Source organism: Lates calcarifer, linkage group LG7_1, assembly GCF_001640805.2.
Source record: "Lates calcarifer isolate ASB-BC8 linkage group LG7_1, TLL_Latcal_v3, whole genome shotgun sequence".
Taxonomy (NCBI): Eukaryota; Metazoa; Chordata; class Actinopteri; family Centropomidae; genus Lates; species Lates calcarifer.
In genome coordinates this window covers 1,639,339-1,662,400 of record NC_066839.1, presented here as the reverse complement: position 1 = coordinate 1,662,400, position 23,062 = coordinate 1,639,339, and the positions used below count along the sequence as shown (strand labels likewise).

The window sequence follows — 23,062 nt, the reverse complement described above, 5'->3', positions numbered from 1 at the left end:
AAAAATTAAACATTTAACATTAACATGATTTTGGAATATCAAGCGTATGTGACAGACATGAACGCATCATACATGCATGATATAGGATGAGAAATCAGCAGAAAAAACAGCCACTGGTGATTACATTCATGAAAAATGTGTGTGTTGTCTTCTGTCTGTCTCGAATGAGCTGAGCAGGAAGAAAAACTGCTAAATAGTCTTTAATGTCAGCACTGAGAGAAGTTTATTTATTATCAACTATCAGACAAATCCACAGTTCAGAGTATAATGATCCTCATTCATTCAGGACCTGCTTCTACCATCAGGAAGTGGCCACTCACCGTGCATCATCATTTCTGTGACTGAAGTCACAATAACCAGAATATAATCACATGGACTTCATACATGATGTGTGTTTAAAATGACATTTAAACAGAAAACACAGATGTTCGTTATGAAGATTTTTGCTGAGAAACAAACATGGAGAAACTTCAAATTCAGAACTTGTATTTGTGTATGTGTGTGTTTTGATAACACACAAATAATCTGCAGATGATTCATTCTTATATTCCCCACACCATCAAATATACTTTAAACTGACACGTCATTGATTGACTGTTCCTACTTTCAGTGCACTGGAGTAATTCAGCAGCTTTCAAAACCACATCAGCTGTCACTCAAACTGTCTGTCCAGGATTAAACAACTTTAAACATAACACAAGCTGAAAGGCAAATCTGAATAGGTCCATGGCAAAAATCTATATTAATCATTTTAAATCCTGATATTTTTTTAACTCAAAAAAGAAAAAAGAAAAAAGAAATGAACCACCTCTGACTCTTTTTCTGTCATGTAGCATAGATGACCCACAGTATATCTATTAACTATTATGTGTTAACTTGGAACCTGGAAAAACAAAACTCATGGAAGCTCTGTATTATGTATTATAGCTTTAACTTTTGTGCTTCTTTACTTCCTCCCTCCTGACTGTGTGTTGAGCAGTTATAACAAATTTAGATTTTCTCATTCTCTTTCTGACTCTGTTATTTTCAGATTCACGTGTGAAAATCGATCTGATATCTTTCAGTTATCATGATTTGCTTGGAGTAAAGTCAATGAATGAAGTTACTTTCTGCCACTGCTCTACTTTTGTTTGACAATTCAAAGTGTTATAACAAACAGCTAACATTACTTCTCATTTCACTCCTTGTTTGCGTCGTGTCTTGTTGACGAACTGTGAGAGCAGTCGTACGGTTGCTCTACAGAGGAAGGAATTGTGTCTCAGGATTGATGTCGTCTCATAAAAGAAGAAAATCTCCCATCAGACACCTTCAGGTTTCATCTCATGACCTCAGAGGTCAGGGGTCACGGCTCAGCGTCGGCTGTTTACCGAGCCCATCAGCGAACCTGTGGTAGAGAATCACAACATGTTTCCTGATTTTGGCTCCACAAACACATCAATATTACATGTAATCAAATGAAACACTGTCAGTGTAAAATGTTGATTGGAGGTGATTCAGAATGAACTGATGTTAACCAGCAGCTGTTTGTCCTCTCAGCTGCTCATGAAGACAGTACAGTAACTTTAATAATGGCTGCATTTCATTCTCATGTGCTGGTGCCAGATGCTGCTGTTGTGTATGCAGACTCTCTTTCATGAGAGCTGTTATTATTTTAGAGAATTAGTGACTGAATATCTTTGGGGTTTTGACTGTTGGTTGGATAAAACAAGTGATTTCAAGACCTTTTATTCTGATCTGAATTTCTCTCTGTTTCCTGACATTTTTCAGACTAAACAACGAAGGAATAATGAAAATAATCAGTTGTGGCTCTAGTCTGTTTTCACAATACTGATGTTATATTGACATATTGTAGATCAACCAGCCCTGTTCAAAGCTTTAATTCTCTAAAGTTCCTCTCCAGGCGACAAAAGGAGAATCTGAAAAGCAGCTTCTTATTTTCAGTCCTTGTCCTACACCTCGTCTCTGAGCCGTTTTCTCAGAGGAAGAGGACATGGCATGACCAGGCTCTGATGTGATTTTAATAATCCCGCTCAGCCTCTGATGTTGTTCCCAGGAAGAAACATTTGATCCACTGAAATCTCCGTGCAGCAGCCCTCGGGGTGAAGTCATGGCCAACACGCTGCAGCTGAAACAAAAACACTCAGCTTGTTATGGATCAGCGTTTGACGCTCTCCTCATGTTTACCCTCCTGTTTTCCAGATGCTTCCTCCATCTCTCAGTCCTCACTGCGTTGTTCATCTCTCCTTACTGCAGCTGTGTTTCCCACTCCCTCACTCTCTGGGCTGTTTGGTTATTAGAAACTAATTAAGACCACGCAGTTTGGTCTCTGGTCTCCTTTTAAAAAACACATTCGCCTGCAGATAGTCGTGGTTTATTGATCTGTGTTTGATCAGAGACTGCAGTGATGAAGCTTCAGTCTTAGGATTTATAACTTTAGAGATTTCTACATGGCATCAGTTTCCTCTCCACGTGGTCATTCTGTATTTTTATATTTGTCCATGAGAGGGAGCTGGACGCTCACTGTGTCTCCTATGTCAAATATCACACATGAATATGCATCAGCGTGTCTGATGACTTACAGAGGTTTTTATGACTGACAGTGATTGACACTGTCTCTTATTTTCACACAAGCCATGGAAACATGACATGAAGCGTTCATGAACATGTCAGCTCTGAAAATTAGTTTTCATGGTTGTTGAGTTGTGGTTCATTTAGCTGCATGGGTTAATGTTATGGAGGTTTCCTGGTTGATACTCACTGTTAAAGTGACACAAAACTCTCACACACACATAAAATGAAAGCTACAGAGCAAAGCTGTACTTGGTTCAGAGATAAATAGTTTTTATTTTGGTGCCTGTCACAGATGATGGCGGTTCATCCTCCACAAACAATTCACAGTGCTTCAGTGACTGGAAACCTCCATAAGTTGTGGTGAAATAAACACATGCTATGACAAATATGAATGATGAGATTAAAAGTCTAAACCTACTGCCAAGGATCAAGATGAAGTTAAACAAAGTCGAGCTTTCACATGCAAAGAGAGGTGCACAAACATAAAACCTTAAAAACCTGCCCTTTACATCACAGAGGATCTTTCCTGAAAACATGTCAATCTGCAAACTGAAGGTGTGAGTGACAGAAAATAAAACGCTGTGGTAAAAACGCAGCATCACACACAGTCCCACAGTTGTGCATGTATACTGATGTAGCCTGTATCTCATATTTGGCAGCAGAGTCGGCGACAAACTCAATCATGATGTGTTCACGCTGAGTCGTTGCCATGGCAGCGTGTTTTAGCCCTCAGCTCTTGCCTCCTGCTGCAGAGGCAGAGCCGCCGCACACTGTCGACTTCCTCAGCTCGATTTTCATCGACTGGCTCTCGGCCCGCGACTCTAACCTCGCCACTGTCGACACTCCCAGAATCGCCTTGCTGGTGGGTTTCATACCTTTTGACATAGGGATCCTTGTGGCCGTGCTCCGAGCTGACTGCACATCCGAACTGGGCTGGAAGATAAACAACAAAACGACATAAGACACAGGAAAGTGGTGACCAGTTGTTGACTGGTTTTATGGAACTGTGTTGTAGATATTTCTCTTATTCTGAAGCAGGAACTGAACTTAAATAAACATTCACACCAGTGTTAACTGGGCCTCGCTCTCCTGGATATTAATTAACAACAAGTTTGGTCACATACTGAAAGTTTGAACCAGGCTGTTTATCTTTAATCTTTAAGTGCTCAGACTGCAAAAGTCAAACTGGTCACTTTGTGCTCGTGTTTGGTTAAAAGGAGGAAATTTGTCAGTTGGGAAATCTGTGTTCGTTTCTACAAAACCTTCAGAGAGACTTCTCTCGATCGAATGCGTGTCAGATCATTCCAGTGTTAGTTCATACCAGTGAGATCAGTTTGCTGTTTTATACCTGGAGAGAGTGCTATCTAGGGAGCACACACCACCTGCTTTCATTTTGAAACATTTCAGAAGCAACTGAAACGTAAAAAAATTAGACATCGTTCAGAAATCTATGCTGCTTTGTATGGTGGAGTCAAAACAAGGAAAGACAGATGGAGGACATTAGATATGATGACCAGCAGAGCTCTCACCACTGATTGTGTCGGCCTGGAGGCTGCCGAGGTGATGGGTGTGATTGTTATGCTGCTTGTCATTTTGCTCGGAGTCGTCTTGCCCGTCGAGGGTTGGCGTGGCGAGCGGAGCACTGTTCCTGTTGATGTTTCTTTGCTTTCTGAGCTCATGCTGAGAGGTCTGAGCGTCAACAGTGGACTACTGCATCTCTCAGAGGGCCTTTTAAACTGTGGACCCAGGTGGATGTGGATCTTGTTGTCCTCTGTTGTGATAATGTTGCTGTTGGGGTTGTACTTCCTGACAGGTGCAGGCCCGGGCTGCTTCTCTGGGGTCACTTTGATCACGGTGCGGCCCCCCGTGATTTCGTGAGGGTCCGGTGAAGCACAGGCTTCAGCCACAGGAGTGGTGCTGACCGTGATGATGGACACTGGAGAATGAACGCTGCCAGAGCTGCTGCCGTTGGTCTTCTCCGGACTCTTGGCCCTGGAGATTGTGGTTATCGTGACGGGAGATTTGGCCCGATTGAGACCTCCCATCACGTCACAGGCTTTGCTCTTTGAGGTCACAGTTGTGGGTTTGGGGACAATGGTGATGCGAGGTTTCTGAAGGCCGAGAGTTGGGATGATGGTGGTGCTGGAGAAGAAGTCCTCAGCTCGCGGGCTGGTGATCTCCAAGGTGGCAGTGCTGTTCTCGTGATCTGGGGTCACTCGGATGTGAAGCGGCTGACCTGGTTTTTGGGACATGGTCATCTCCGGTGGGAACGAGGACGCCCCGTTGGTCTTCTCAGGACTGGTCTGACTGAGTATGATTGCTTCTTTCTTTTTCATCCAGGGCACCCAGGATTTTCTTGCTCCGAGTTCTGAAGATGCTGGAGGATATCGTTCAAGAACTGTCGGCTTTTTAAGACCCCGTTGTCTGAGGTTGCTCATTAAGTGGTTTTCCTCGAGGACTGATTGTCGGATGAAGCCGGCTGTTGTCTCATCCTCAGCAGGCTCGCCGACCATCACATCTGTCTGCACTGCTGTGGAGGTAACGGGGACATCCACCATCCTCCTACCGTTCATACTTGGCCTCAAAGCGCGACTGTACCTCTTGGTGGCTTCCAGTTCCTTGGTGAGGCTGTCCACTTCTTGACTCATGCTCTTCTTCTTCTCTTCCTCCTCCATGAATCTCTGCTGCAGGACAGAATAATCCACCTGCAGCTGAGAAAGCTGGTCCTCCTTGTTCATCAGCTCGTGGATTTTCTCCTTCAGGGCCTGGACGTCCACCTGCAGCTCTCTGGTTTTAGCCTCCTCCATCTTGCAGCGAATCCTCAGCTCGGCCTCAGGACTCATGACCTCGCCTTTCTCTATTGCTTTGTTTCTGGCGATCTGAGTTTTCATTTCTTCCAACAGCTTAGAGAGGGTGTTTGCTTTGTCCTGCTCTGTTCTGAATTTCTTCTCGAGCAGATCATACTCATCCTCTGTTTTCATTAAATCTCCCTCCACCACCTCCAGTTGTTTGAGTCTGCTCTTAAGTCTTTCGATTTCTAGCGTGAGCTCTTTTACTTTGTTGTCTTCATCTGGATTTTTGTTACTGTCCTTGTTGGCCCACTTCCTCTGCATTTCCCTCTCTGTCTCCTCGAGTCCGTCCATTCTTATTTTCATACCACTTAGTTTGTTATTTAGCTCCCTACACTTTTCCTCTTCACTTGCAAGTTTAGTCTTTAACTCATCTTTCTCTTGAGTGAGCGTTGTCACTTTGACCTCCATCTCTGATTTGAATTTGAGGAGTTTTTTGCTCTCCTCGATCAGCTTCTCTGTGACCTCTGTGACCTTGCTTTGCTCTGCTTTAAACATCTTACTCAAATCATCACTCTTCTGTTCTTCCTGTTTAAGTCTCTCTGCCATGTTTTTTCTTTCATCTACCAGTATGACTGTGAAGGATTTCAGCTTCACGAGATCGTCTTTGAGGACCATTTCTGCCTTTTCAAACTTGGACTCTGACGACTCGAGTTCTTTCAGTCGGGTTTTCACTGTCTCCAGCTCACCGGCCAGATCCTTCACAACACGTTTCTCTTTTTCCAGGTTCGTATGAAGCTGAGAGCACTCTGTTTTGCTCCTGTTGAAAGCCCCCTCCAGCTTCTCCAGTTCAACCATTCTCTTTTGCAGTTTATCCACCTCCAGCCTCAGCTCCTTGCTGTGGTTCTCCTCATCCTGCAGCCTCTTCCTCAGCTCCCTGCACTGAGTCTCTGTTTTGGTGATCTCCTCGTCCTTGCCCTCCATCTCCAGCACCCTCTTGCGCAGATTCTCCAGCTCAGCCATGAGAGATGAATTGCCACACTCCCCTTTGCTGATCTTCTCCCTCAGCTCCTGCAGGTCCTCCTCTGATTTCTGCAGCACTTTGTTGCTCTCCTCCAGCTCCTCAATCTTGCGCACTAGTCCCGCCAGCTTCAGCCTCAGCTGTCGGCTTTGTGACTCTTGGTCGGCCAGCTTTGCGGTCATCTCCTCGTGCTCCTGTGCGAACTTGGCCGCTCTGTGCTCCAGCTCGGCCTCCAGCTTCAGGACCTTCTGACCGTCCTCCTTGGCGGCGTCGGTTACAGCTGCCAGTCGCTGCTCCTTTTCCTGCAGCTTCTGCGTGAGGTCCTGGATCTTCTGGCTCTGCTGGTCGATCTGCTCGATGTGCAGCTGCCGCTCGTCTACCAACATCAGGGCAAAGGACTTGAGCTTTACTAGCTCCGCTCTGACCTTTTCCAGCCTCCTGCTGTGATCCTTGTCCTTACGAGCCTGGTAGGCCTTTTCCTGCTCCAGCAGCCTTTTGAGTCTAAGAGACAGACAGAATAAGACAAGATGTTAATATCAAACATACAGTATTTTTAACAGAGGATTGTATCAACGCAGATGTCATCAATCCTGATTCAATTTCACATCAAAATGTTGACAAATATGCTTACAATCATGAATCATTGGATGCAGAAAAGGAATAGTCATTCATTATGAATCAGTCCTGTGTCCTCATGTGAGAAACTTTTGTTTTTCACAACCCCTCCCATGACATCTGGTGCCCAAATCTAAATAATTACGTATTGTTTCCTTTATTCCTGTATCAGATGAGGAAAGATTGGATACATCTCTAAAAAAGCCAGACCAGACTCTGAGTAAATGGCAGCATCAGGATAACAGAGGGAACAAAAGAAATAACAAGAGAAGCACATGAAGGTCTGAACTGTTGTGATTCACTCTGACAGAGCTTACCCCGTCCTGTCCAGAGTTCACTAAAGGGAGGAATTACAGCTGCAGGTCAGTGAGTTGGGAGCTTGTGGGATTTAGTAATTTCTGCTGCGACTTACCAAGCTGCTCACAGTCGGTTGAGAAGAAAAAAACACCCCTATAGTATAAGTTTGTTTATATGGGTTTTAACAGGCTCCATGACGATGAAAACGTTGATTCAGAGGTTTTTCTAGTTTGTAAAAAATCGTAAAACTTTGGTTCAAACACTGGGTTATATCCGACCAGTGACTCACACGAAGAAGAGTACAACGAATAGCAAGTTTTGCCGTGTTAAAAACGGTCAGCTCTGTTTTTTTGACATTGATAAGCACTGAAACAACTCTGTAATGTGCAGACTTGAATGTTCAAAAATGTTCAAAATAGAACGTTCAACTGACTTGTTCATATGAAAAGTCATCCAACCACATTTTATAGGATTTTTAACCTACGTCTCATGTTTTTTAGGTGTAAATGTTTGAGCCTGTTTCTCTGTTTCTTCTTAGATGTGGTGGGAAGTCACAGGGTCCTGGAGTACATGAGAACATCACTGCAGCCAGGTGAGACGTGAAACCACTGGAGGTCAGCAAAGACGAGATAATTCATTGAACTCTCTTTAACTTTACTCTTTAAAGTTTCATTTTGTATTATTTGTGCTAATATGACAGCTGGACTGTCTTTGTAGCCTCTAACTGATCTCCCTCCAGTCTCTCTGTCTTTACAAAGCAGATTCATGAAGTGCAAAAAACTTTGTGTTCTGTCTGAAAGTCATTTTGAACTTACCCTCCTCCTTTTTAAATAAATACATGAAGAAACTCATCACTGTCAACTTTTCACTTTCAGTTATATTGTAGTTTCTGGTGTACAGAGGAGCACATGACCGATGACTGTTGATATTTTGCTTCTCTTCCTGGGGAGTCACATGATAAGACTTTTAGCCTTTCGCTCTTCCTGCACGTCTCTTATGAATGTATGAAGATCTGTTTTTCTGTCTGACTTCTTGTATTTTCTCTTCTTTTTAAAACAAACTCACCTTCAGCTGACAGATACGATTAAATAATGCAGATCCAGTTGGCTTGACATAGTACCTGTAGATATCTTACTACCTGAGTCACTGACAGTCTTCATATACTTGTTGATTTTTACACGGTCACTGATTTATACTTGCATCAATACACCAAAACACCAGGATAAAGCAGTAAGAAGAGGCACAGCAGAGCTGCCAACAAAGTTCAGAGAATCCAACCTGCCTGAGTTAATGTCCTGCTGGTGGATGTTTAACTAATCTCTGCAGGAGTCTGAGAGAGTCTGCTGCAGTTTCCCTTTCATATGGGGCACGCAGTCACATCAGACTCTTTGAGTACATAAATAGGTCTCAGCACTGCACAACAGGAGGTCTGAAAGTCTGTAATCAAAAAACAAATCTCCAAATTCTGCACAAAGAGACTCACAGTCGTCTATTTCTCCTGTGTCGAAAAGTTCTCTCCCGAAACTCTGCTCAACTTACCAACAAGTTGGGATGCAGGGCAGGTTGATCCATATCTGAGTGTGTTTTTAAAGCTGAGCAGGAGCCAGACTGCTGCTGCTGCTGCTGCTGCTGCTGCTGCTGGGAGTCTCACAGGGGCAGAGAGGGAGGGAAGGAGGGGCCCCGACACCGCAGGGAATTAGCCATCACATTCCAAACATGTCATCAGTGGACAATGAAAAAGGTGGATGTTGTGCTAAACAGCACCGCTCTGCTGGCTGCTGATGTCATCCACCCCTCCATATATGGTGTGGACAGCGAGGAGGAGGGGTCCGAGTCGGAGTGGAGGGGGGGGGCTTTCAGCGAGCTCTTCCTCTTCTTTCTAATCGTTTTGTTTTTCCCCGGGGATGACATAACACACGAGGTCACTCTGAAGTTCAAACATGTCTCTTCTCTTCTTGTTCTGTTTCTTGTCCTTTTCCTAAAAATGCTGCTCCAGGTTGACCTAATTGTCTCCTGTCCGTCTTGCAGCCCAGCAGCGTTTCCATAGAAACGAGGCAACAATGCAAGGCGAGACTTTTTTGTTTTGGAGGGGACAATGCCAGACTTGCACAGCCTTTCTCATTATAATCCCCCTGTATCGTGCAAAGGGAGAGGACATGGATATAAATTCTCCATAGTGGCTAAATTGTATGTGTGTGAGATCATAGTTTCAGACAGCAGAGGAGGCCTGTGGTTTGCATTGCAGAGGCTCCTAAATGAGCCAAATATGAGCGGTGCAAAGAGCTTACAGATGCAGAGGCTTTCTATCACTGCTCTTCATTATTCCAAATACATGTTATACATAAATATCACCAGGACAAGAGAGCACTTTGTACATTAATTGCTGTGTTTTGTGGCTCAGATACTTGCACTTTTGTTGGCTGCTTGTAATTTTGGAGATGTCGCACACATTACAAGTCTGACTGGATAAAAGCCTCTGTGATATGTTCTGGTAATTTCCAGAGACAAGGTTTGTAGCTTTAATGAATCAGGACTAAAGGAAATTACAGCATGATGATGCCATTTGTTGTAGAAGTTTAAAAAAAAAAGAGGCATCCTGAGGAGAAGAATGGAAAACTCTCCTCCTGTGTATCAATTACTGAGATTACTGCAGACATTCAGTACAAAAAACATATTCCAGTAATGTCCTCCGCTTCCTCCTCATCAAACCCTCCCACTGCCAGAGAACAAACTGCATAAAATGAGCAGCAAATGGTCACAGTGTGGAAAACAAACGACCACTGGTCCAGACTAAAATATGATATATGACGGTGACCAGACGATGAAGTTTACTGACTTCTTCTGCTTGCTGTGTTCAGCAGGGATCAGACTGCACGTTTTTTGTCTTTCACAACGGTTGTACCAAACCGATCTTTGGTTATGTCACTCTGAACGGCCCGTTCACTGTTCCCAATGTTCATATCACCAGACCTGTTATTCACAACCTGTCCACCACTTTCCTGCCTCTCTGTGTCACCTGATCTTCACTCACCAGCACACCTGCTCTTCATTTTCTCCAGTCAACACTCCAGTGTACAGTTTCTACTGGTCCCTTCCTTCTGTACCTGCACCCAGACCTGAACCTGAACCTGCATCTTTTTCCTTAATCTCTGAACACTTCTGTTTGGACTCTCTGAGACTTTGTGTTAACATCTGAGTCCTTGTTTGATATCTGTTGAGCTCTTTCAGTCTGGACCAAAGTGGCTAAAACGTTCTGCACCTGAAACCAAAGGTTCTGCAGTCACAGCTTCTTCGTCATTTATCAAATCAGAAAGGCCTTTGGGAATCCTGCAGCACTCATTTGACCGACTGCCGGCTTTAAAAGCACTTGGAACGACATCTCCGGCTTTCATTTGCCAACTTTTTGAGTTTTTCCCAAACTCAGTGACCTTAATGAGGCACAAGTCTTTCTACATGACATTACCCAACACCAGAGTTTAATATAAACAAAATGAATAATGTCTCAGTTAGGAGGGGTTTTGCAATCCTCTGTGATTTAGACTCCATAATCAATTACCACAAATGAGTGGATTCTCATATAAAACTCTTGCCAACTGCAGCTTTAGATGGTAAATATATAATAATTCCTCTGACACAGAACTCAGATTTCTCCTCTTTGCTCCCAGGGCTCAGAGTATCTATCATTATAACCTTGTTGGCAGATGATGGCTCTGCAGAGAGGCTCTCCCTGTTCGGATCTATTCATAGCCTCTGTGCTGACAGAAGCCCGTCAGAGAGAGAGAAGAAAGCCCCAAACACTCATAAAACTGAGCCGAGCTGAGCCCACAGCAAACACATCAGACCAGGAGATGCTGATCTGAAGCTAATTATAGTCACAATAATTACCATCCTTATTAACATTCAGAACAGACGAGTCAACAACAACACTTTAACACTGCGGAGGCACAGTTGTTGTCGACTATTTAGGGGGTAAAAACTTGTTTTTTTTAGGCTGCATTTTAACACGAATCGGAATTGTCCACCACTGTGAAATTACAGAGGATCAAACCTACATTTTTCTGAAGACAGACATGGTTTACTGGTTTAAATCCCGACTTCTCAGACCACATAAACCCCCACCAGACTGGGACCAGGGGCCTCAGGGTGGCCTAGCAGCTAGAAGTCATTGTCCCACATGATAAAGCTCATGAATACTGTTCAATTGTCCGGTTAAAAGTTACATTTATAAGCTGCTGATCTACAACAGCAAACAAATGTTGACTCATCATCATCATTATTATCAAATGCCACCAACAGCATGACTTTAAACCTGCAATAACTTATTTGGCCACCGAGTGGCAGTGGAAACAGGTTGACATGTCATCACCTTTTGAGTTGGTGTGGTGAATGTTTTAGCAAACAGCTGCTCATTTCCACAGTCAGCAGTAACAGATGACACATGATCATACATATGGAGTGGTTTGTCTCCACCTGATGAATCTAAGTCCAGTACTCCTTCTCTTTTAGCTCTGGTTTCGGTCTCCTCCACCTCCTGAGGGAAATATCTTCTCTTTAGCTGTTAAACGCTTCACTGTGTTCACCAGCTGCTCTCTGACTGAGTCTGTCTGCTGTTTGCTGCTGAGCAGGTAGAGGACAGATGATTTAACAGCTGTTTACTGCTGCGGTGAGGACGCACCAAAACAGCAAACACACCACATTTTGTCAAATCCTTGAAATTATTTGTGGTAAATGAGTAAAATGTGTAAAACCACTGGTAGGGGCATCCAAAGGTACTACTGCATGTTAGGTCTTTACTTAATTAAGTCACTTAAGTTTGTATTATGAAAGTTAAAATGACTCTTCTGTCTGTCACATGTACTGATTTTAAAATGCCAAAGACACACATGAGTTTACTTTTCCTGAAGTTAAATTCAGTGCAGTTGTGTTACATAAACTAAAACCAGTGATGGGATTTTTTGCAGCAGGTTTCTGACAGCATTTTTTTTTTTTTAAAGATTTTTCCTTGTGCAGTTGTATCAGGCCATGACAGTTGTTATGCAAACATATCCTGTAATCGTCCAGCAGGATCTCTGCGGGGAGTGACATCACCCTCTCTGCGCTCAGAGTCGACTCATTCATGATATCACCTGCAGTGAATCTGCACGCTGACTGCAGCCAACAGGAATGTGTTATCAGTCAGAGCTCAGAGCTCAGAGCAGGGCCACTTTAAAGCCAGGAGACACTGAATGTGGACAGCTTCAAATGAAAATGCCATCAGTGAGAATGAGTGCAGCGAGCAGGTAGATGGTGAGGTAAACAGAGAGGATCTGAAGGATGTGCTTATGAGCCATGAACAGAGATATGAGCTCCAGTGGAGGTGAATGAGGTGCACTGAAGTGTTATTCCAGTATCTGAAGTTTTATGGAGCGTGGGGAGCAGATGTCAGTGAGTGTATGACGTGATGTTTTATTGTGCAGATTTCCTCTTGTCATCTCCCTCATCTGTCTGCTTGGACGACAGCGTGAGTGGAGTGTTTGGATAACGAATCAGCAGGACTTTATGTGAAAATCAAAACAGGGAGTGAAAGAAGAATGGAAAAATGGAATGATATCCACTCACAACAAGTATGCATACTTATAGAGAAGACACAGAAAAAGAGAAAAGTTTAATGCTGCTGAGAATGTTCCTGCAGCTAAAGCTTAAAAACTAAAGGCAGATCACTGGATGTTTCAGTGACCCACAGCACAGCAGGGTGCCTGGCTGGATGACCAGAGGAATGTCTAACAATATATAATGTGGAGCAAGTCCATGTACAGAGACAAGGCAAGAAAACTTTGAAGTCAGTTCTGGTGTGTGTTTGATGTTCTTCTTTTAGTCTCGGCTGCTCGGTGCGGCTCGTGACAACACACTAAATGAGAGGTACTCTTGTTTCTGAAAGGTCAGAGGACGGAGCAGGGAAGAGAAGCCAGTGATTTATCCATAATGTAGGAAAAACCTCAGACTTTTAAAAGCAGCTGTTCACACCTGGCATCAACGTACAGCCCAGGATCTGATCTGCTCTGAGTACAGACTGAGTTGGTTCATCAGGATGAAAACTAAAACACCATCAGAGTCATTTCTATGATCAAATAAAAACTTTCTCCTGCAGCTCAGAACCTGAAGGTTTTCAGTCGGAGCTGCTGCGTGTTTGACTTGATGACTTGATAAGGCACGATTCATCACCCTCCCTATCTGATCCTTCATCCAGAACCTGCTGCGGGTCTTATCTGATGCCTCCCACCAAACAAATAAACATGCGTGTTTTTCAAAAACAGCCTATCATGTACATGCATGTTTGCATCTGAGCATTAGGAATCCAAAGGTAATGATTCTGACTGAGACCATAAAGGATGGAGCTGACATATTAGACGTATTACTGACTGCTCAGCTGCTCTGTCATAACTTCACCAGGCATCATACTGGTACTGAGGTTTGTCCTCGTCTTTGCTGATGAGGTTTAACTACATCACATACTGTATACTTAATGTTTTCACACTTTGAATGTTTTTCTCTCAGCCGTTAGTTTCTATTTATATCTGTAGGTCATGACATCTCTTTGAGTCGGGTAATCCTTGTTTGAAACATCCAGGAGGTCATTTTAAAAACACTTTGTGTTGTTCTGAAGAGTTTTTCAGAATCCTCAAAGACTCTTTGAACCATCTAGAAGAACAAATATTCCACCTGCTGCACAATAAAAAAAGATTTTTAGCCTGTTTCCCAAGATGAGCCTCAGTTTCCCACCAAAGCAAGATGACAGCCCAGGATGGGAAATGTACGGAGGCCTCAGATAACATGTTTGTGTTGTACTCATCATGTCAATAGAGACGGACTGACACAGTGTTGGCTTTGGTGTTTTCAGGGGATTGAGGAGAGTAAGGCGAGTATAGAACAACATTATATTTCACTTTGGGAAATGAAAGTATCTTTGATGTCAGAACCAGGTATTTAATCGACACCAGAATCAACACAGTTTAAATAATATCCGGTCCTAATCCTGACCATGATCAAAACAAGGATGTGACTCATACCTGGGATTCCAGTGTAAACTCTAACACACACACACACACACACACACACACACACACACACACACACACACACACACTCCTCACCTCTCCCTCTCCTGCTCCAGCAGGTTGGTGAAGTCGTCGCTCTTGTTCATGAAGTCGGCGTGCTTGTGTTTCTCGTTGTCCAGCTCCACGACGGTGCGGCGGTGACATTTCTCAGCCAGCAGCAGCTGCTCCAACATGCGTCTGTACGTCTCCTTCTGTTTGTCCTCCAGTCGGTCCAACTGACGGGGGAAACACGCCAACACTCATTATTACCAACGACTCACACACTCCTGACACCACATCTGTTCAACGCAGGATCCCAAACCATTAGCCATGGTCCTGGTGATGGTAACAATGAGCAGAGACTCTCTCCACACAATTCTGAGCTTTATTCAGATACTTTCATGCTCACTGCACATTTGTTCAGCCTTTTTACTGTATTGCACCCTGCAGACTTCACTGAGCATAGCAAATTATATTCTAAAGTAGAAACCGCTGCCATTCAGCACAGAAAACACCAGGGTTTAGGCTCTGGTTTTACTTTGGACAAAATGCATCAAAAAAACTAAAGTTTAGACAACACTGGTACTCTATATATCATGTGTTGCAGCAACTGTTTTGATACATATTATTTTGGTGAATGGTAAATTCCTGTATGTTCCCAGTGGAGGACACTGTGGTCATGTCTTCAGTTTTTATTCTTTCTCAGAATTTAGGGCTTTAACAACCTTGGAGGAGTTTATATTCTGAGTCATAACTTTTACTCAGAATCCAGTATTTTTCCACAAGGATTCAATATTTCACTTCATTTCATCGGTCCATAAAGTTCTGGTAATTTCCTTGAAAGCTGAAAGAATTATGTAATCTGGCATTAATTACAGGAAAGACAAAGACAAATTTCTTTGAGAGAACTTGAACAATAGAGGAGAATATAATGTAGATGACCAGCTGTTGTCACCATGAAAAATCCAAAGAAAGGATCTGGATGCTAAAGGTTTGTGAGCCTCCATGCTGTATTCATTTAAAAATGTTTTGTAATTTGGGATTTTCTGCCAGATTTCTGTTTGACTCCCTGCTGAGTCTTTAGGTCGGTCTAATCCTAACTGACATTGTTCAGTGTATTCTTTCACGCACCTCAGCCATGGGCTTCTCGTACACGTCGTCTGTGCTGCTGCTGCTGTGGGTGAGCAGTCCGTCTCTCTGCAGCGCCTGCAGGGGTTTGGTGGGGACGGCTGAACCGTAGTGAGCCTCCAGAGTCTCCGGTCTGGTTCTCTCAGACTTCAGCAGGCTGATGATGTCCTCTCTGGCCTGACGAGACACAACAACACAACAACTTTAATGCCCTGCGCACACACTAACTGCACTCTGAGAAACAGATATTAACACTCTGTGTTGTTTTTGTCCACGGTTTTATTTTGAAGGTGCTCGTTCCTGTGTTTGGGTGATCAGCTGATTGAGGACTTGAATTTCTTTTATCTTTATGAACAAAGACACTGAACCTTTGAGAACTTCAGGTGGTGCTCTATATTTCTTGATAATATATATATTTTGGAAAATATTTGCGTGTTAATGAGGTTACTAGAGGTCATAAACTTCTCTGCAACAAACAAACATGGCTGAAATGACCTTTAAAAAGATTTACGATGTCTGTTGTGATGTTTCCAAATGATGATGTTCACACTCCCGCTGAGTGTCAGTGATGTGACTGGCAGCTCATAACATCATGTGAATGTGATGCTGCAGACTCCACCCATGTGGATCCCAGATATGACCTCATCGATCCCTTCACACTGACATCAACACACACAGATAAAATCAAACTCGTCCTCTGCTTCGTCCAGGTTTCGCCAGCAGGGGGAGCTGTTCCCTTCAGTCTAATGTCAGACCACAGAGACACAAACACGACCAAACCTTTGTTTGTTTCAGACAGGTGAAGGTTGGATGGTCTGTTTTACCTGATCAGGTGAAGGAGACAGTGATGTCAGTTAAATTATAAGGATGGGATTATACTCTGTCTCATATATGTTCTGATTTTACTGTGCTTTAATGTCTGTTTCTGATTTTAGGATTTTTATTTTTGCTCTGTCTTATGTATTTTTTGACAACTCTATGTTATTGCTGTGAAAACACTACATTATCTAATGATATAAAACTGATAGTATTCTATATTTATTCTGTTTTATCATCAAGTATCAGATGAATGTGATTAATTAGAAAAATATAAAATATCACCTTACCCTTTAAATGAACATTTCTTAGCTGCATCATGCTGCAGTAAATGTTTCCTTTCCTATTCAATTTCTGTATTTTCCTTCAAACCCCCTTTTTACTGTTTTAATATCACGGTGATGGAGATCAGGATTCTCTTTTCATGATATTCTCAGCCATAGACTCTTTTTACACTTCAGTGCATCTGAAAACCCTCGTGTGAGACAAAGCAGAACAAAAACAGCTCTTCCTGTGTGAAATGTCGCTCAGAGTTGGATATTTCTCCATCCCATTGTTAATGGAAAATATTCAACACGCCCAAACAGATGAGCAGAATGGAAACAGAGGGTGAGGCTGCAGCATCCTGCCTCTCTGGAGGGGAGTTTATAAATGTGCCTCCATTAGAAAATCATTATCAGACTGGAACCCAGTAGCAGCTGGTGGGCTGTTTCCACACCGGCAAAGGTTATTTTCAAAATCTAACCCACCTCACGCTGTGAAATGTCAATATGTCTCAGCACTGATGACAAACTGCACAGGTTTTCTAACCTGGCTGCTACGCTGCTGAATAAAATCATATGATTGACTGGATGTTTCAGAAAATCTGCAGTCTTCAGTCTTGAGTTGGTACAGCTCACCAAGCTGCTGAACGCCTGCTCCTCACTCAGCTCAGTCTGACACAGTGACACAGCTCTGCCTGTGATAAAACTGTAGCTGAACATGACGCTCATTAAAAAGCCAAGAGGTTATTGATCAAGTCCTGTCACTCAACAATTCCTTCACCAGCTCCTGACATGTCTGGCTTTTGAATCACATCCTAACATGCTTACTATTAGAAATGAAAAGCTTTTCTGCCTCTTACAGCTGAGAGATGACAGACATTCCCTCAACAGTTGGTGGAGACTAAAATAAGGCGACGTTGCTTTCTGTCTGCTGAACAGCCACACGTAAAGAGGAGTCACAAGCAGGTTCAAATAATCAGAAGCTGATAGAAATCACAGACTGTTTCATATCCCTTCAACAGGGCTCTGATTCACACCTGAACTTCTCCTTCCATGACTCCCAGCAGGTGAAGCAGGTCCTTCTTTGACAGCTCTAGTGTTGCCGCCTTCCTGCTCTCTGCAGGTTTCTGAGGTTTCTTCTGTGTCCCAGCCGACCCCGTCCTCCCGTCCTCTCGCTGGACCTTCATCTTCCTCTTCGTCAGCTCCGGTGTGTTTTCCTCCTCCTGTTTGATGAAACCTTTCGTGGGCTGGATGTGTCCGTCATCTGGACCCTCCATGGTGCAGTTCCTGGATCGCATCTTTTTTTCCCCTCAACCTGTGAGAAGAGACAAAACAGACGAACCTGTGATCCAAGGAAAGCAGATGTTTGTTGTTCATACTGTAAATCTGTAGGTTCTTTCCAGGCAGCCATTAGTTTGAGTTTGGTTTTACTATTCAAATCAACTTAAATCTTCTTTGACATAGGTCATTGATCACAGTGAACATTAGGCAGCTGGATTCTTTATGTTTTTGTTGTGTAGTATTACAGCCTAAAGAAGAGTCATGCTTTGAAAATTTTCACTGTTGGTGTGTTTGTGGACACTTTTCCAAGTAAAATTTTTAATGTAGAAAACAAACAATCCTTCCCACCTCATCCATCATCCATCATTTCCTTCCTCACTTGATTTTCCAGCAACATCACACATTAATACAATGCTTTTTGGCCACAGAATGCACCAGAAAACCACATTAGCAAGTGATGATAGCATGACTTTGACAAGGAAATGAAGGTGATGAAATGTTCACCATGATGGATTACCTGTCTCACCTATCAAAGTCAACCTCTGCAAGATGATTTTCATTGTAGAAGGAAATTAACTGGCACCCAGAGATGCCTGGAGATTAAATGTAAATGTAAAGTTTGACTCTTTAAAGGCCTTTAACTGGACTAACTGGACTACAACTAATGTGTGTCCAAACAGTACCAGTATCAGGGGTTTCCTTAAAGATACTGAAAGACAAAAAGTTCTGTATTTGTGTCACACTCCTTCACTGGAAAAGGAGTAATGTCGGGAAAAGGCAACATCTCATTTCTGTGCACCAGAGATATCTCAGTATCTCGTGATTTGTCCTTCAGGTTCATCAGATCTGCCTCCACATGAAGAAGTATGGCAGCTGAAGAAAAACTGTCTCAAAGAAACCAGATTCAAAAACCCTCTGTGATGGTAAAACTTAACGAAAGCTCATTGTAAGAGGAATAGAACGCGTCAGTCCAGCTAACCTTAGCTCCCAGGCTAATGCTAAGATTTGCAGCAAATCAACATTTTCCAAGAAAGTTTGTATCGTACTTCACAGTTGACATTGTGGTGACAAATGTAACCGCTGCCTGGATCTTTCTCTAACCTTAACCAAGTCCTGTCAGTGCCAAAACAGTCATAAAAAGTTTAATAAAGCCGGCAGGATCAGATATTTTGGCACAAAACAAACCAAATACTTTTTCAGTGAACATGTTACTGATGCGTTCAGTATTAGCATTTCCTCAGTATGTTAATAACAAACATAATCCTGCCTTCAAAGCAAATCTGCTGTTGCAAATGACTCAAATATAAACATAATTACTAAAGGAACAGATGTCCAACACATGCCAACTAAACTGCCTCTCTGTCCTTAATCAATATCTCAGAGGTTGATATTAATGCCATGTTCTGTCCTTATGTTTTAGCTCGACATGAAAGGAAATACCTCAAAATATGACTAATGCCACACGTCTCTGAGTGTGGCAGCTGAAGAGAACTGAAATCTGTCGCCTGCGATGCTGATAGAGCTCGATAAAGCTTTGTCGTAAAAGTAAGTGTTTGGCCGTGACAAAGGAGAGGCAGAAAGACGAGGTTATGACTGCATTCATAAAACTCCAGCTCATCAACTGGAATCCCAGCACAGATAGTCAGTTTAGACAGCCTAACCCTGCCTTCATTTGTCCTTAAACCCAGACAGCATGGTTGCATGTATGCGAATGCAAGTCTGCCATTTTGCATGCCATGCACGCTGATGTGGACCGACTCTGGTCCAGATCCCGTCAAAATGTTCTTCCTCTGAAACCAAACCTCCAGCTGCTGCCCCAGGATTGTCTTGGCTTCATATTCTGCCCCCCCCCCCCAAGCTCTACCTTTCCTCTTCCACTTCACCGAGCTGACCATCAGAAAAAGACAGGACAGCTCTGTGGTTTTGACGCGTGGGGGATCTTGGCATCTCCCCTGAAACAACTATTAATAACAGGCAGTGGTAATGTGGTTGCTACCACTTCGCTGCCAGGATTTTCTCTGGCTGAGTCACGGCCTGCTTTCAGCCAGACCTGCAGCCTCGGGGAACTTTGGCCTCATTCGGATCCAATAGCCTGTAAACCTGTTCTGTTGTCGGGACCCCCACCCAGAGTCAGGCTGCACAGCTGTTGGTTTCATCACTGTTTGTTTGTGCTCAGAAGGCATCTGATGAGTGCAGTGGTGACAGCCACCTGACTGGATCTGTGCTCCTGTGTCGCAGTGTATTGAATCAAATGATCTGATTTAAAACAGACTTCTGGTTTCTGTTTTTTCTGCTGTGTGACCTGGTTGATTGTTTGAAAGAGAAGTGGAAGATTAAATCAATGCAGATACACACACGACATTAAAACTGATCACTTATGGCTTGACTCATTTTTTTTTTTATAGCATAGGACACAATTGCAGTTGCGATATAATCTGATGTGAAGGTTGTGATCTGTGATGGCTCAACTGGTGTGTGAGAAATTAACATTAAAGAAATTCTTTCAGAATAGTAAGGAAAAGGAGCGGGAGTTTGGCATGAAAATACAAGAGATTATGACAGCTATTGTTAATCATATAATTGCATTTCAAATTGTTTGTCATTTGATTTAGATGATACAGTGTGTTTAACATGTTGCAAAATGTTCTGTTTTGTAAACTGTATAATAAATCTATCTTTTGTCCCTTTCAGTTTAATTCTTTGTTTATTTCAAGACTGTAGAAATTTCATTCTTGTGTCCATAGAAATCTGAAAAAGCTTTTATTTGTATTTTCTGGACAGGTTTAGAATAACAGACAACTAATTGAGAAGTTTCTGGATTCTCAACATTTCAGTGATGGTGGAAAGAGTCTGTCATTCTGAAACTAAAACAGTGAGTAAACAGTGAGTATAAGGGGACTGTTTGTTTACAGGTTGTGTAGATGGTTCGTTAGCGTTGCCAAGCGTTACATCAAAGTGGTTTACAGGTCTTAATTAAACTGAGTCTCCACATGCCAACGTAGTGTCGTATCAAGTCCCGGATGAGAAAAGTGATCTGTGTAAACAGTTTACCTCTACGAGAGAGGAACTCTGTCTGATGGAGTTATTTCACAGAGTGACCTTATCAGTGTTACACCTCCATGAAGAACAGTCAAGCTCTGATGATGGATTCTACTTTGAGGGTTTGGCCTGTCATTAAAACACTGAGACCTCAGCCGACGTCAAGTCATGGGAATGTAAATAGTCGAGTAAACCGCCAGTATCAAAATATTTGTAAATTTAAATGTCAATGTTTCTACTTTTACTGAAGTAAAATAACTGAATATTTCTTCCACTGCTCGATGTGACAGCTGTAATTCTACAGTGACTAACTACAAGTCTTACATATATTTTGAGGCTTTGATTTGTTTACCCTGTACAGTTGAGAACCACTACAGTAAGTGTCCATCTACATGTCAAACTCCTGTGGAACAAACGTAAATAAACCCAAAATATAACCAAATCAATGTCAGATTGCATGTCTTGTCTTCCCTGGGGAGAGATATTTATGGAGACGCTAAAACTGGTCTCTCTGATTTACGCCTCAGCCTGGATAAAACCTCACACAGCTGTGGCCCGTGGTCGACACACGAGACCTACAGTGGATAAGTGGTAGAGGAGGTATGTTGGCAGCAGGGTGTCCTGGTGGTTAGAAAGCTCATCTAATAACGAGAAGGTCACAGGTTTGAACCTCGGAGTTCTGTGTCCTGATGAAGTGTCTTTGTGCAGCACGTCTGGTGTTTCAGATATTTACACCGAAGCTGAATGTGTGTTAGCAGAGAGAGCAGGTCAGTCTGTTGTTCAGTCCAACACTGTAATCCATGGATGGGTTATTTGTTCAAACATTCATAGTTGCCAGAGGATGAATCCTAATGACTCTCTTCAGGTGCAACACTTGATTTCTTTTTTTTAAAAACTCAAAAATAATCACTGCATATAGAGCTAGGCTAGCTGTAAGCATGCTAACGTGGATGGGGCTCTGACATCAGAAGCAAAGACTGAATCCGACAACAGAAAAGTTGTGTTTTGATATCTGCCTGATAAATTCACAGTAAAGCTGAATGTATCACAATCTGCCGTACAGTTTACTGTAGTGTAAAGGCTACAAACGGCTGCCCTTTGCTTCCATTTGTGAGTTGGGCTCTGTGCAACAGTCACAGCTGTTTGTTTGGTGAAATTTAAAAGGGGGTATTTTTAGGGGCTCCCCACTTGTGTCTCGAGTCCAACAAGGGGAAACTCCAGGGCTATCACTTTATAAGCCATCAGCAATCCCACAGATGCCTGAACCTCCATTTTACTTCACAGCTGCAGCTCTCACTCTCCTTCACAACAACACTCATTGTAAATAAACAGACGCTAACTGTTTATCAGGCTAGCTTAGAACGCGTCAACAGTTGTTAACTAAACAGAGGTCACATTCGGCCAATCGTCCTGTTGGAGCTGTGAAACTAAACATCCACTGGGTCGTGTTTCTGGGTGTTTGTTTCAGCTCATATTGTAATATGTACTGGGGTAAATATAGATCACGCTAACATTTCTGGCTTCTGTGGTCAGTAATTGTTTTCTCTACAACCTAATGAAACACAACCTGACACCAAACACCAGCCATGTCTTTCCCTTTTCATTATCTCATGATTAAAAGCAGCCGTGACACGAGCCAGTGTGAGTTAATGGCGGTACAAGAGCAATGTTAGCATTGGTTGCCCCAGCCCTATACTGACCATTAACTGGATAAAACTAGGGCTGTTTCTTTACATTTATCAGCTGGTTTTCATTCCTCAGAGCTCGTAAAAAAATCTATTTATAAGTCGGAAACTAATTACAGCAGGAGAACCCACTGGTGTTAGCTTGTTAGCTTGTCAGAATCTGTCGAGACTAAATATTTACTACTGTTACATTAAAGTCCGTGTAAAACAGTAATACTAATGCGTTCTGAGTAAGTCACACCACAGAGAAATATGTCATTAACCACTCAGCTAAGTTTGAATGGTTAAAAAGATAGGCAAATATATAAAATTACGTTTGAAAATCGTGATAAAATGAGCGGCTCTCTGCTCTGAGACGTTGGGGGCGTGTCCGCTGCAGGCACTGAAACCACGCCCACTCTAACGGTGCAGCACAGCGACCGTTAGCTCCCTGTTAGCACTCTGTAAGCACCACGACCTGTAAAACACAAGCTAGCAGCCTTGA

The 23,062-nt window shown here is 42.9% G+C and overlaps 1 protein-coding gene across 3 annotated transcripts in view; it reads right to left on the bottom strand.

The window, feature by feature from the left end:
- Positions 1-535: 535 nt before the first annotated feature.
- LOC108882253 (filamin-A-interacting protein 1) overlaps positions 536-23,062 on the bottom strand; it is a 33,487-nt gene continuing 10,960 nt past the window's right edge. Inside the window, exons 2-7 of one of the 3 annotated variants that reach the window (XM_051071651.1) lie at positions 17,611-17,888; positions 15,498-15,671; positions 14,424-14,602; positions 4,101-6,882; positions 3,447-3,504; positions 536-1,384 (exon numbers count right to left, since the gene is read on the bottom strand). In XM_051071651.1, coding sequence (XP_050927608.1) covers positions 1,350-1,384; positions 3,447-3,504; positions 4,101-6,882; positions 14,424-14,602; positions 15,498-15,671; positions 17,611-17,871 — 3,489 coding nt within the window. In that variant the 5' untranslated portion in view covers positions 17,872-17,888 and the 3' untranslated portion in view covers positions 536-1,349. Of the gene's footprint in view, positions 1,385-1,709; positions 2,126-2,820; positions 3,505-4,100; positions 6,883-14,423; positions 14,603-15,497; positions 15,672-17,610; positions 17,889-23,062 lie in introns of those variants that run through there. The other 2 variants (XM_051071652.1, XM_018674652.2) reach the window with 2 other exon arrangements.